Below are 13,457 nucleotides of genomic sequence, written 5' to 3' on the forward strand. Positions count from 1 at the left end.
CCCAGTGTCCCGGACTGGACTCAACTTGGATAGAGGGTGTGGACATCGGGCAGGGGGCGGGAGGCAGGGAGCGGGTGGGTGGCCTCGGGGGCTGGTCTGAGATGCAGCGGGCACCGTGCGCGTGGGTACAGGTATGAAATCCTCCCAGAGGAAGAGGCTGAGGGGGCTTCCCTCCTCCGACGCCCCCCAAACGTTGCCCTTAAAGTACACCGGTCACAAAGCCTGACTGCAAGGATGTGCGTTTCCCCAAGAGCAGCCGGCGCAGCGCTTCTGCAGGAGGCGTATCGGGGCGCGGCTATGGCCCGAGCCCAGCCCGGCCCTGCGGCCGCCCCCCGCCCCCGCCAGGCCCTGGGCCAGGACGCCCACCCACCAGGACACACGCCCCAATTAGGGGCGAGGTGCACGAACACAGACGCTTGTTGTCTCAGCCAGGAGGCTCTTAGAAACGCGTTTCTTTGAAACGCTGTAATAATGTTTGCCTTTGTTGTTTGACTGAAAATGAAGATAGGGCACCGCAAACCATGATACGTATCTCCACCGGCTGAACGCGCCCCCAGCAGCAGTGGTGCTGGCAGGCTAGTCCTGCAACCTCTTCCCCAAATGGAACACGACTAATGACAGAAAATTAGTCGGGACACGCACTGGCCTGTCTGCTTCATGCCATCACTTTAACCGCAGGCAAAAGCACTTCCTGCACGTGACGTGGTGATAAGGTGACAGTGAGCGAGGGGCACAGCCTGACGCTGACAACAACTCACAACAAGACCCCTGCAAACACAGAGACACACGTGCATATGCAGACACTTACCTACATACATACACATAACACACACACACACACACACACACGCAGCCACACAACACACACACACACAGACACACGTGCACATACACACACACAGCCACACAATACATACACATGTACACACACACAGACACACGTGCACATACAGACACATAAGTACACACACCCCACCACACACATTCACACATGCACATACATATGTACATATACACACAGACACACTCTCACACACACACCCTCACACATACACATACACACAGACACATACATAATACACACTCACACATAAACACACACACACACTCTGGGCTCAGGCTGATGACCACGAGTGCCATGGGGACGAGCTTCTGCCTGCCTCGCCCACTTCTCACCTTTCTTCCTGAAACACCACCTGCTGAGGGGGGCCATCCCCTGAAATGGTGGGTCCCCTGGGCTGCACAGAAGCGCCTCCCCTGCACAGCAGGACGGCTGCAGTGATGTCTCCAAGTGACCCGCTACCGATGGGTTCTATTTCTGCATTAGGCTACATCCCCAGAAATGCCACCAACCCTGCTCTCTGCCCGAGGTCCACACAGGGGGGACGAGGGTGGCAGCGCAGGGGTGGGGGCAGTGACAGAGCTGCAGGCCCTGGATCGCATGTCTTGGGGCCGCACGGGGTTCACTTTTAGTCCCTTAAAGACAGAAGAACTCTGATCTAGAGAGGAAAAAACGCTCCCTCCCTTTCTCCCCCCCCGCCCCCCAACAAAGCCAGCGTCCTTACGCTAAGGCTGTGCCTTCTTCCACGGAAATTTCACACGCACTTAAAAATCAGAATTTATACACATCATCCCTCACAACTTTGGGAGCTTAAGCGAATACTCCTAACAATAAAGTGTCACGCTTTATTCCCTAAGAAAACACAAAAAGCCTACTTATTTTAGAAAGTAAGATGTTGAGTTGTGAGCCGTGTAGCATTCTAACAGAAACTTTGGAGGGTTATCTGAAAGCAACACGAATTCTCTACTTAAAAGATACTTTTAAAACCTCAATTCCAATACAAGTGATCCACAATACATTTGCAAACCCACAAAAGGGTATGAATAATCTTCTTGAAACATGAAATGTTTTCCTTAAAAAATGAAACAGAGGGTGTAAAGATAATCTAGACGACAAACTGCCTCGAAAAGATTATTTTACACCCTCCTGCTTTTTGTTTCTTACTTAGGGTTTCAACTCCCAGCATTGTACTTAAAATTAAAAAGTCCCTACGCTTCATCTTCTCTAAGGAGTATAATTATTCTCCTGCACGATGTGTTTATGCAAAACAAACTTGTAAGTCGGGCAGTGACGCAAGGAGGAAAACGCAGGAGAATGACAAGCGACAAGAAGGGGACCGTGACGGAAACTTCCGCTCTTCGTGTTGCAATTCGGAAGCAAAGTTACCTGAAGCCGCTGCAAACAAGGATGTTGGTCACGGGTTTACAACGTTCACTTATTCTTGAGATTAAACAGCATCAGATGTTTCAAGATGCCAAACGCTCTAGGAAAGCATGTGAAATGCTCCCTGAAAGACGAGCTCTTGGACTTTCCCGTTTCCAGGGCTACTCTGGACAGGCGGCTGCCGCAGTCTCCGCCCGAAGCACAGTAGCTTCTAAGTTCAATTAAGCTGCTGGGGAGCTCCTGCGAGCTGGGGGGTTGAGCCCCTGAGGATTCCCGGAGGGCCCGCAGGCTCCTTCCGCGGCCCTGGGGTGGCTTCTGTCCTCGAAGCCGAGGGTCTCGTCTCCTGCTGAGACGCCCTGCTCTGCACCAAGGGACCCTGTCATCTTCGGCTGGCCGCTTTCAAACTGGAGCAAAGAAGCGAAGCAGGTGCGCCTCCAGCTTTCGGTCCCTCGTGTCCCTCGAGCACCCAACGTTATGCTGCTGGAACGTGACCCCAGAGGACACCGTCCAGGCAGTGCCTTCTGCCTGACGCCCATTAAAGTCAACTGCACAGAAGTGACCCCCGGGGGGCAAACCTGCCCCGGGGCCCACGGGACAGGCCTCCCGGGGAAACCTGCAGGGTATAGCTTTTGCCGTTTCAGGCAACCTGCCCCCACCCCCATCCCACATGCCACACACGCAAACCCTGAAACCCAGCTCCCGACTAGCAAACCTCTTTCCGTTCCTGACACGAGCAAACCTGGACGGACTCAGCCCGTCTGCCTCGGGCCGGGTGGAAGGCGAGGTCAGAAAGGGCCCGGCCCAGATCCCACTGCGAGAGCGGACGGCCGGGCCCAGCAGGGAAGGCTGACTAACCGCCACGTCGAAGGGCCGAGGGCTTGGACGTGGTGACTGTGTCGAGGGAGGTTCAATTTGACCCGCGCGTCCATGACGCCACAGGCTTTGCGACCGAGCGGCCCAGGGACCCGCAGCTTGGATGGGCGCCCCTGGGCGTCCAGCTGGACACTTGGAACTTCAGGCTCGGCCCCGACCTACTGATCCCAAAGCTGCCTCTTGGCAGGGTGCCCGGGAGGCTCGCAGAACACCAGCAGGTGAGGGCTTGGGCTCCATGGGGTGGGGGCAGCAGCCAGGACCTCCCTCCGGCTGAGCCGGGCGCCGAGCTGGCCTCCTGAAACTGCGTCTCCGCCGAGCGTCGCTGCCAAGTCCCTTCTGGTCCGGAAGCAGCAACCTTGGTGTTATTTAATTCTGCCCCATGCCCCCTCCTTCCCTCGGACCCAGTTCCGCACGTGGGGCTCTCTGACACTGGCCCACAGGTAACTCAGACGCTGTCGGGTTCTGTTTTTCCTTCAGACGTTCATCTTCTGTGCTTCATCTTGCACCATCTCAGGAACTAGTTAGGTCTGTGAGTTTACGAGTTTTTCTTTTCCCCGCAGTACATGCTCTCTTCTTGGTGCCGACAGGAGCTCCTCTCAGCTCTCTAACGTATCACCTCTGCAAGTTCCGTCGGGCTCTTTTAAAAACAGCGTGCTCTGTTCTTCTTCAGGGACTTGGACACCTTATCGTAGCTGTTTCAACGACCTCGCGTCTCATCTTTATTATTCCTCAGCCTGCGTTTATTGATGGATTTTGCCCTTGATCCCAGGTCACCGTCTCCTGCTTCGTGACACGCTTCCCAAGTTCTGGTTGATAGCTGAATGCTACGAATTTTATGCTGCCGAGTCTCAATTGTACCGTCCTCCTGGGAAGAAGAGTAGCCTTCGCAGGGCAGGAGGCTGAGCTCCTCGTGTCCGGCGTGTGTGAAGCTTTGCTCGCCGGGGCCTAGAGCAGCCATGACTCAGGGAGCAGTGCCCCCTTGCTGGCCGGCCCCTCTGGAACCTGTGCCGCGTCCTCTGCGTGACGCATGAGGTCGCTGCGTGACGGCTGAAACCCCCGAGCTTGGGCGCCCTCACTCCATCAACTCCTGGCTCCCAGGGAGTCCCTTCTCCAGGCTTGGGGAATTTCTTCTTCTCATGCTACAAAGCCATGGTGGGCTCCTTACGCGTATTTCTGGAGCTCTTTTCCTTCGTAGATTCCCGCCTTTCTAGAACTTGGCCCCACAACATCCAGATGCTGCACGTGCTTGCTCTCTGTTGGAGTTCCTCCTCCGGGCTCCAAGGTCACGGCTGGCCTCCGGGAAGAAGGCCACGTGCTTGCAGGCTCACCTATGAGTCTCTTTCTACCAGGGATCATGGCCTGTTGTCCAACGGTTGTTTTATGTATTTTATAAAACATATATTTTATACTTATATAAAAATCTATATATGTTTTATAAAACAACCTAGTTTTTCAAGATAGGAGGTTTAATCTGATTTCTGTTGCTCCACCATAGCTAGAAGCAGAAAGTATTTCTTCTACTTTTTTTTTTTTTTTGGTCTTTGTCTTTTTTGCCATTTCTAGGGCCACCCCCATGGCATGTGGAGGTTCCCAGGCGAGGGGTCTAATCGGAGCTGTAGCTGCTGGCCTACACCAGAGCCACAGCAACACAGGATCTGAGCCGCGTCTGCGACCCACACCACAGCTCATGGCAACACTGGATCCTTAACCCACTGAGCAAGGCCAGGGATTGAACCCGAAACCTCATCGCTCCTAGTGGGATTCGTTAACCACTGAGCCACAATGGGAACTCCCTTTCTTCTATTTTCAAAGTGAATCTTGGAAAAAAGTTTGGCAACTCCTCAAAAAGTTACACATAGAATTGCCATAAGACCAGGGATTTCACTGCGAAGTCCAGACCCCAGAAGAACTGAAGGCAGGGATGGAAACAGGTGTCTGTTGTGTGTGCACTGCAGCTGCAAGGCGGGAGGAGCCAAGTGTTAACAGCGGATGATGGTTAAGCAACACGTGATCCAGCCACATAATGGAATATCACTCAGCCTTGAAGAGTGAGATACCAACATGGCCATGACACAGAGGGACCTTGCGGACACTCAGCCTCGGAGGAACAAATGCCAGGTGATTCTACTTATATGAGGTGCCAAGAGCGCTCAGGTTCACAGGGATGGTAAGTAGGAGGCTGGGGCCCGGGGCTGGGGGAGGAGGGTGGGGAATCAGCGAACAGTGGGGACGGAGTTTCAGTGGAGGAGGATGTCCGGGTTCTGGAGACGTGGTGACGGTTGTTCCGTGCTGTGACCACGTCCCACGCTCCACAGGGAGCAGAGCAGCGAGAAGGAAAGCTCTGCAGGGCCCAGCCGAGACCAGCCCCCAGCCACACTCACACGATGGTCTTGCCGATGTGCAAAAACGACTTCTCGACAAATTCCCGGACGCTGTGCACCTCCCCCGTGGCTATGACGAAGTCTTCGGGCTCGTCACTCTGCAGCATCAGCCACATGGCCTGCAAAGAGAGAGGCAGGAAGGCGTGAGACGACGCCCAGCTGCCAGCGGGAAACGCCGCCCCCAACACCCATCCCAGGGCACGAGGCACAGAGAGGCCTCAGGGTCGGTCCGAGCACACGTGGTGCCAGCAGGGCAGCTGGAGACGAGAGGGGTCGGGGCCAGGAGGGGCCAGGCTCCCACAGAGCGGAATCGATTGGTTATGATAAGGGTACGCAGCTGCCTTATTCGGAGGCCGGGTCGGCTGCTGGTGAACTTTCCTCTCCTTGGATCCAGGGCAGCAACTCTACCACGGAGCCCTGCTTCTGGACCGGTCTGGGGTCCCCAGTCTGGGCCCTGGCCTGGCCTGTGTCCCCAGGTTCCCTGTGGTGACGGTTCAGAACCACTGGCCTCACTGGGGCCCAGCTGGCCTTCGGCCACCTCCCCAGCAGAGCTGGCCCTCCAGCTTCCCACACCCTGTGCAAGCGCGCGTGTGCTCTCACGTGCACACACACACACACACACACACGCGCGTGCACATGCACACACACGCACACGTACACGCACACACATGCAGGCACACACACGTTTCTGGCTTTCTTCAAAGTACTTTGAAAGTTTTTCAGGAAAAATTAAATTATCCTCTGGCTAGAATTTCTATTTGAACATTTTTCTGAGGGATTAGTGTATAAATTTCAATGTGTTTTACTCGAATTTCCATTCTAAAAATAACATTCTGAATAGGTCTCCCAGGACCACTCAGCTTCTTTTACTTCTTTTGCGACACTATGTTGGGCTGGAATGGATCTGAACAAAATGAAATTTTCAGCTATGCGCAAGAAAGCCAGGGCTCGCTACAAATAAGAGGAGCAACTGTGGTCGCCGGTGCCCGGTGGGTCGCTTTGAACACGCGGCGCGTGAGCGGGACCTGGGATCCCGCAGCCTCTCCCTTCCCGAGAGCGGGTGCCCGGAATCCGTCCCCTCCCAGCAGACTCTCTGCGGCCCCTGACCTGCCAGCTTCCAGGCGTTTCCTGGAAAGGGCATGCTGCACCAGCCTCCGGGCGGGATGAGGCGGGAAAGGGACCTCAGCTCCTGGTTTACTCGTGGTTTTACCGGATGGTTCTTGGGATTTAACGGGGGAGGGTTTTGTTTAAATTTCCACCAAACATGATGAATGGTTATGCTGGCGGGGGTAGGGCAGGTGACACGCCAGGGCAGAGGAGTGACAGTGGGTTAGTCATTGGCCACAGCGCTGAGGCCAGGCAGCCCAGCGTGCCGCTGGGTCACGACCGGGACACGAAGGCCCCTGCGGCTGCACCCGGGGTTTGGTCCCTTTCTTCTCTGATGGACGCACAACTGAGGCAATCGCTCCCCTCCTCTCTCCTTCCTGCTCACACGCCGGACCCCTAACCCGTGAGCCGGCCAGGCCCACGCTGCGCTCCCACGGCCGCCAGCCCCGCGGCCGGTGCAGAAACGCTCCCGAGGCTGCACGCGCTTCAGACGGTCCCTCCCCGCGTCCCTGGCTCGAGGGACCCCGGGAGGGTCTGGCCGGCTTTCCCGGCCACGGACGCTCTCCACCCCTGCCCCGCGGGAAGAGACCGACTGCTCAGAGGGCCCCGGGCTGGGATCCCTCGACACAGGCGTGTCCCGTGACGCAAAGAGGGACGGTGCGGCTTCGCGCCCCGTCTCACTGGGCTGTCGGGGCACAGGGCCAGGTGAAATCCGATTCCAGGTCACCGACGTTTGGGGCCACGTCTGGGTGCTTACAGACACTCGCTCGGTTCGGACGGGCGCTCTCTTGCAGCTACACGACTGACCGATCTGCTTCACGTTCTGATTCATGGATGTCGAAATAAAACCTGAAAATTTTTCCAGAAAACCACCCTCTGGCTGTTCAGACGGCGAAGTGGCAGTCACAGGAAAGGGCTTCTCTCCTGGATTCGGTGTCCCGAGCGGCTCACGCTGGACCAGCCAGGAGAATAGCCAGCGTGCTTCGGCCCAGCTGACTGGCCACACCTGATTCCACGCATGCCTTTTGGGCTGCGATGTGTGTTTGTCTTGAAAACCTGGATTCTACCATCGCTGCCACCTCGCCATCAAGCCCCGGTTCAGCACCCAAGCCACAGACACTTATTAACCGAGCTGTCACCCATGAATAACAAGATTTGTTAATCGAGGTTATGTTTAACTGCGTTCACTGCCCTGCTGCCTTTTCAGCCCCGTGCGTTTGTGCTTTACGAACTGACGTTGTAAAAACATTCTAAACGCACAGCTGCACACACGTGTAAACACACATACATATGTAATGGGGAGAAGGTCTACAGAGAAGTTCTCATAAAAATCACAGGCATTGGAACACACGGAAATTAAAATTCCCAACGCAGGGTGTGGATCTGCTCACATACATTCTCTTGGTTCAGGAGCTGTTTTCCTGACCACAGCCTGGCGTTTTCAGTTTGAGTCAGGACATCAAGCAGCCCTGGGCGAGGCCGGGCCTTGTGCTTTGTGGGGGGACCCTCTCAGGTCAGTGGGAAAGAAGGTTCGCTCCAGACAGGGCCCTAACGCTGAAAGAGCTGGGAAACAGGTGCTAAGTGGCTAGTAAACAGGACCACACTGAGAAAATCATCCAGCACAAGACCAAAAACTCAGTCCAGTAACTTCTCCCCAGGAGAAAATCCTGAGTTCTGTGGATTCCTTTGTCGGGGGTTTTTCAGACGTTTTAAAGATACAAGGTTAATGGACAGGAAAAAAAATCATTAGATAGTAATTTAATAAAAACACCTCCAAGAATAAAACAATTTTGACAGAGATCTCGCCCTTGCTGGTCACATATCCTGGACACTGAGGAGGCCGGGCAGCCCCGAGGGCCTCGTCCTTTCCCGCAGGCACGAAGTCCAAGGCTGGGGCAGCACACGCCAAAGGCCCCTGGCCTGTGCCAGTCATTCCCAGTCGGTCTCTCTGGGCACCGTCTGTTCCCAGCACGCAGTCTCCGGTCGGGCCTTTCTCTCTGGCCCCCGAAGAGCCCAGCTCTCCCCCGGGCTCGGTTTCTGGCTCAGGCCTCAGCCGGGCACTAGCTGTGCCTCCTTCTGCCGCCCTCTCTGCCACGCCTGCTGTCGCAGAGACGCCTGGCCGGTCTTCCTCTGTGCGACGTGCTGGCTCCTCCCTGCTCTCCCGCACCCGGTGGCGTCTACGTTACAGTCTCTTGCTAACGGGGCCTCGATCCCTGCGGTGATTTTCCTTCTTGTGTCCACGTCTTTCCTGATTACTTCTTGCTTAACTCTTCCACTCATTTCGAGTCGGCTCTTCCTTAAAGGGTCGGAGAGCACACACTTTAGACGTGGGAGTCCGAGGCGTCCACCACAACCACTCAGTCCGGCTGCTGGAGCACAGAGACGGCCTCGGACAGCACGGAAGACGGCCTCTGTCCACCTCGGCTTTCAGCGGACAGAACAAAATTGCGTCGCCTGTGATTCCTCGGGATCCGTGCTATTTTCCTGTGAGCGCTCCGGCTCACACTCCGAGCCATTCCTCTGTTTCGTCCTCCTCGTCTCCCCGCAGCCCTCGCCCCGCCCACATGCCCTTCCGGTATCATCGCCGTCTGAACGAGGCTGCGAGTTTGCTGCAGAATCGGCTGAGGAGGAACGGGCATGCAGGACGGGCGGCCTGCGCCCAGGTCAGAGTTCTCTCAAAACCTTCCGACCAAGCTCAGGACATTCTCCGACCCAGGACACGGCTGCCCTCGCTTCCCAGCCCGAAGTCCCCCCAGATCCGTCCCGGCTCCCCCTCTGGCAACACCTGCCAGCCGTCTGCAGGGACCTGGGCCTCTGGACAGTCCCCGCTGCCATGTCATTTTGTGGGGCTTTTAGGCTGAAGATTAATTTGAGCTGCTTCTCCAGCCACACACGCAGGCTCGGCTCATATATTCTGCGTGGGGCACGTGGACCCAAAGTCCGGTGGCCACATGAGTGGTGTCCTGGAGAACCATGGCGAGAAAGGCACCCACAAAGCACGTCTCACTCGTCCACTGCTGCTTAAGAAGCAGCCGAACCTTCTTCCCACTCAGGACTTTGTGTTCAGTGTCCGGGAGGGTTGGGCTGGTGGCCGAGGAGATCTGATGGGACTGGAGAACGGAGAAAGCCTCGCTCCTGGGCTCTGTTCAGCTTCTTTGTAGCACGAGCTGCAAGGCCTCCTACGGGCTCACGAGGCCACGGCTGGATGTGACAAGGTCCCCGTGCCCATCCTGCTGTGGCAGGAGGCATCTCCCCTGGGGGAAGCGTGGTGAGCTCACCTTGGGTGAGGGCGGTCGGGGCTGGGGCTGCCCCGTCTTGACTGTAGCATCAGCTGATTGCTTCAAACGAGCACTGAATCCTTCTCTGCTTTGCCGTGAGCACTTCGGCCGCAGCCTGCAGCCCCAGGTACCACCAGAGCAGCCCGACTCAGGCACTACCACCTGCAGGCGGAAGGCGCTCCCAGCCCCTGAGCTGGAACAAAGCTCAGACTTGGCCGGACCCCAGGACTGTCACAACACAGTTCCCAGAAGAGGGTTTCCTGGAACGTGCCCAGCCGCCTCCCGCACCAGGTGCTTCCAATTACCTGCGCTCACTCGCAGCCCCAGGGGAGCCACCCAGAGCCCCACCGCCCGGCGGGAAGCCTGCAGAAGCTTCGGGTGCTCGTAGGAAGCAGGTCCACGCTCGTGACCGCCCGCCCCTGGCTCCCCAGAGGCTCCGGAGTGGATGCCTCGACGGCCGCGGGCAGAGGCGGCTCTGCCCTTCCCCTGTCCTCCCCCCTCGTCCTAACCACCGGGCTGTGCCCCCTGGTCTGACTCTGACCCTGGAACCCGACGTCTGGGCGGGTTCTGGGCCTGGGTCGGGGCAGGGCCGGCCACACCGCACACGTCTGGGTTCCAGGGTTGATGAGCATCGCTACCCGCAACCGCTCGTGCACACGCACCCCCCCCCCCCATTATGAGTGTAAGAAAGTCGCAGGCAGGACTTTACAAACTAGGTCTCACTACAACAGGGCTGCTCAAGAGCCACATACATAACATAAAATCTTCTACGAGCCACACTGAAAAAGGAAACAGAAACCTGAGGCCAATTTCTTGGTACCGTCCGCAGCCATCTCAGTGCAGAACATAACCAAGGCCTTGACGCTGTTTTTCCACCCGCTGGCCCTCAGGGTCCAGCGACCATCTCGTGTGTCGAGCCCACCTCTGTTCAAACCGGGCGCCCGCGAGGACTCAGGAACACGTGTGGCTCGTGGGACAGTGGGGGCCACGAAGTGGCCTCCTGGAAGGATGGAGAGCTGACCCCCGTGGGTGCAGGGCCCTGGCCCGCGCTGCTCAGCCTGCGGGGGGGGGCTGGAGGCGGCCTCCTGGCCCCGCCCAGCTGGGGGGATAGCCCCTCCCCTCCCCCTCCAGGGGCGTCTCTGCCTCCTGCCCTTTCCTGGAGTGACGTCGTTGGTGGTGCCAACTCTAGAGCCTGAGAAGCAGTAAAACCAGCTCCAACTTAGGCCCACCTGACATGGGGATGCCAGCCTCACTCACTGCAGCTGGTGCAGCGGGGCAATGCCAGGACAGAGCCTGACAGCTGAGTCCACGCAGCACTCAGGGAGGAGGTGGCATGTTAGAATCCTCTGGACGGCCGGCCTCATCTGGCCCCAGAGAGGCCGACGCAATAGGCCTGGGGGAGGCCTGAGAATCTGCATTTCTCACAAGTTCCAGGTGAAGCCGAAGCTGCTGGTTTAGGGACCTGCTGAGAACCAGGGCTGGCTGTGGGCCGAGCCAGGTGTGAGCTCAGACCCCAGCTCCGGGGTCACTGGGTAACTCCTGGGAAGTTCCTTAATCCTCCAGAGGCTCAAAACCAGACGAGGAATACGGTACGACCTCCAGGGCTGTTTTGGGGATGCAAGTGTCTGGACAGCGCCTGGGACAGAGGGCGCCAAGGGCTGTGCACCGCGAGGACTGCGCTGACGTAGCTGGAGAGCCCCGCGTTCGGGACCAAACGGCACTGGGCTGGCTTGGGAGCCAGGCTGAAAGGGCGGAGTGGACCGGATTCCGAGTCTGTTAGTCAGAGCCACAGACTATAGCTGGAAGGGACCTCGGAGACGCTGTCATTCGATTCAGCTCATTTCAAGGCAGGTAAGCGGCTACCACCAGAGAGGCTATGTGCTCCGCCTCGTGTGGCCAGAGGGGACCAGCGCCTTGACCCCGCTTTGTCCTCTTTTCACTGCATTGCGGGAGCACCTGCTGTGGAAACCTGCCCCACAGCGGGTAGGAACCACTGACGATTCTGTCGGCCACCTGGGGACCCAAGCAGCCAGGCAGTACTTTCAGAACCTGTGAGGTGCCAGGCGCTGTCAGGTGCTGCCTGGGGACCGAGGACGCCAGGTGGGACCACCACGGGTGCACCGCGCCTGGCTTACGGGCTTTCAATGTACACGGGGGAGGGCTTTCAAAGCCCTGCATCTGAGACACACTGGGGGAGCATCCCCGAGAGGTCAGGCATGGGAGCTGTAAAACCTTCGTCCTGAGGGAGAACCGCCCCCCTACCCCGCAAGGCTCCTGCCTCCCAGCTCCCCAGCCAAGGATACAGACGGACAGATTCTGGGCCACCCAGAGTCTCCACAGTCCGTCAGATGCGGCGCAGCGACTGGACCAGCAGGATGCCTCTGGGCACTGGAGCCGCCTGACTGCACGGTGGTGCCCTGGGAGGGTGGGAACCGCAGGGTGGAGAGGCAGGCGGTGGCAGAGGGGACGGCAGCCGGGCGGGGGTGGGGGGGGAGCACAGGGTGCCCGATGCCCCTGGGTGAACCCGCTTTGCTGGGCTTCTGCGCCTTGTGCCCCAGGCTGGGGTGGGGACAGCTGGGGACCAAACTGGACCTCCCAAGGCCTCATCTGCCTGAGTGGGTGGGACAAGCCATGTATCAGGCCCTGTGCTCAGCCCGGGGCAGGGGGCAGGGCTCAGGGCCCACGGGGCGGGGGTTGGGGGTGGCAATGGCCGGCAGGAGGGAGGGGACAGGGGTGGGGGACGGCACAGGCCAAGAGGGTTCTGGAGACTTCTCACCCGTCGGCTTCTCAACCCGAGAGCGAGCGAGCAAGGGTCTGCCCACCTGGCGCCCCGATGACCTCGGCACCCCCCCCGCCCCACCCCGCCATTCCTGTCATGGAGATTGCTGTCCATTCAACTCCTTCATTTCAACTCATTTCAAATGTGTTTCCCCAACGCCCTCATTCACAGAAATCAGGATTCCTGTTGCAAACTGTCTCCCACCCGGTACCCTTAAAACGAGGCTTGAACTGATTCAGATTTAATCATTCTGCCTTTAATTTCTGGCTGCTACGTCTGAAAGTAACCCGACAGAAACCCAGCAGCTCAGTATAGAGCTTTGTTCTCCTGGGTTCGGCTGCTCCTGCCGACTGCCCTGCCCACGGACATGAGGCCTTCCTAGATGCCGACCCAGCGGCGGCCTGGACGAAAGACGTGGGAAGGGGAGCTGGGCAGATTTCTGAAAACATTTCTTGGGACAGTGATATTTGAGCCTAGTGATTCCACTACATATAAAAAAAATAATAATTTAGAGACACGGCCCTCCACACCACTGAAGATTAAACAAAAATCTTTACGGCCTCAAAAAAAAAAAAAAATCAAGAGAAAAAAGTTTGATTATTTTAAAAAGAGATAATGACAGGAGATTTGTGTGTGTGTATATAATTTAGATGAAATCTAAAAAAGCAAGCTTTTGATAAACTGAAAGACCACTGTCAAAACTTCAACATATTAAGTATTTAAAAATTGTAAAACGACACCCCCCCTAACAAACACCTTAGAGAAGCTTAACTCAAGCCGCCAGACTCTGGAGAATAAAGCTTCATTCCTGGTGA

The 13,457-nt window shown here is 57.1% G+C and overlaps 1 protein-coding gene across 2 annotated transcripts in view; it reads right to left on the reverse strand.

Annotated features, from left to right (window-relative positions):
* GMDS (GDP-mannose 4,6-dehydratase) overlaps positions 1-13,457 on the reverse strand; it is a 436,476-nt gene that overhangs the window by 65,164 nt on the left and 357,855 nt on the right. For both annotated transcript variants that reach the window (XM_021099748.1, XM_021099749.1), the window contains one exon: positions 5,479-5,597. In XM_021099748.1, coding sequence (XP_020955407.1) covers positions 5,479-5,597 — 119 coding nt within the window. The remainder of the gene's footprint in view (positions 1-5,478; positions 5,598-13,457) is intronic.

Source organism: Sus scrofa, chromosome 7, assembly GCF_000003025.6.
Source record: "Sus scrofa isolate TJ Tabasco breed Duroc chromosome 7, Sscrofa11.1, whole genome shotgun sequence".
Lineage (NCBI taxonomy): Eukaryota > Metazoa > Chordata > Mammalia > Artiodactyla > Suidae > Sus > Sus scrofa.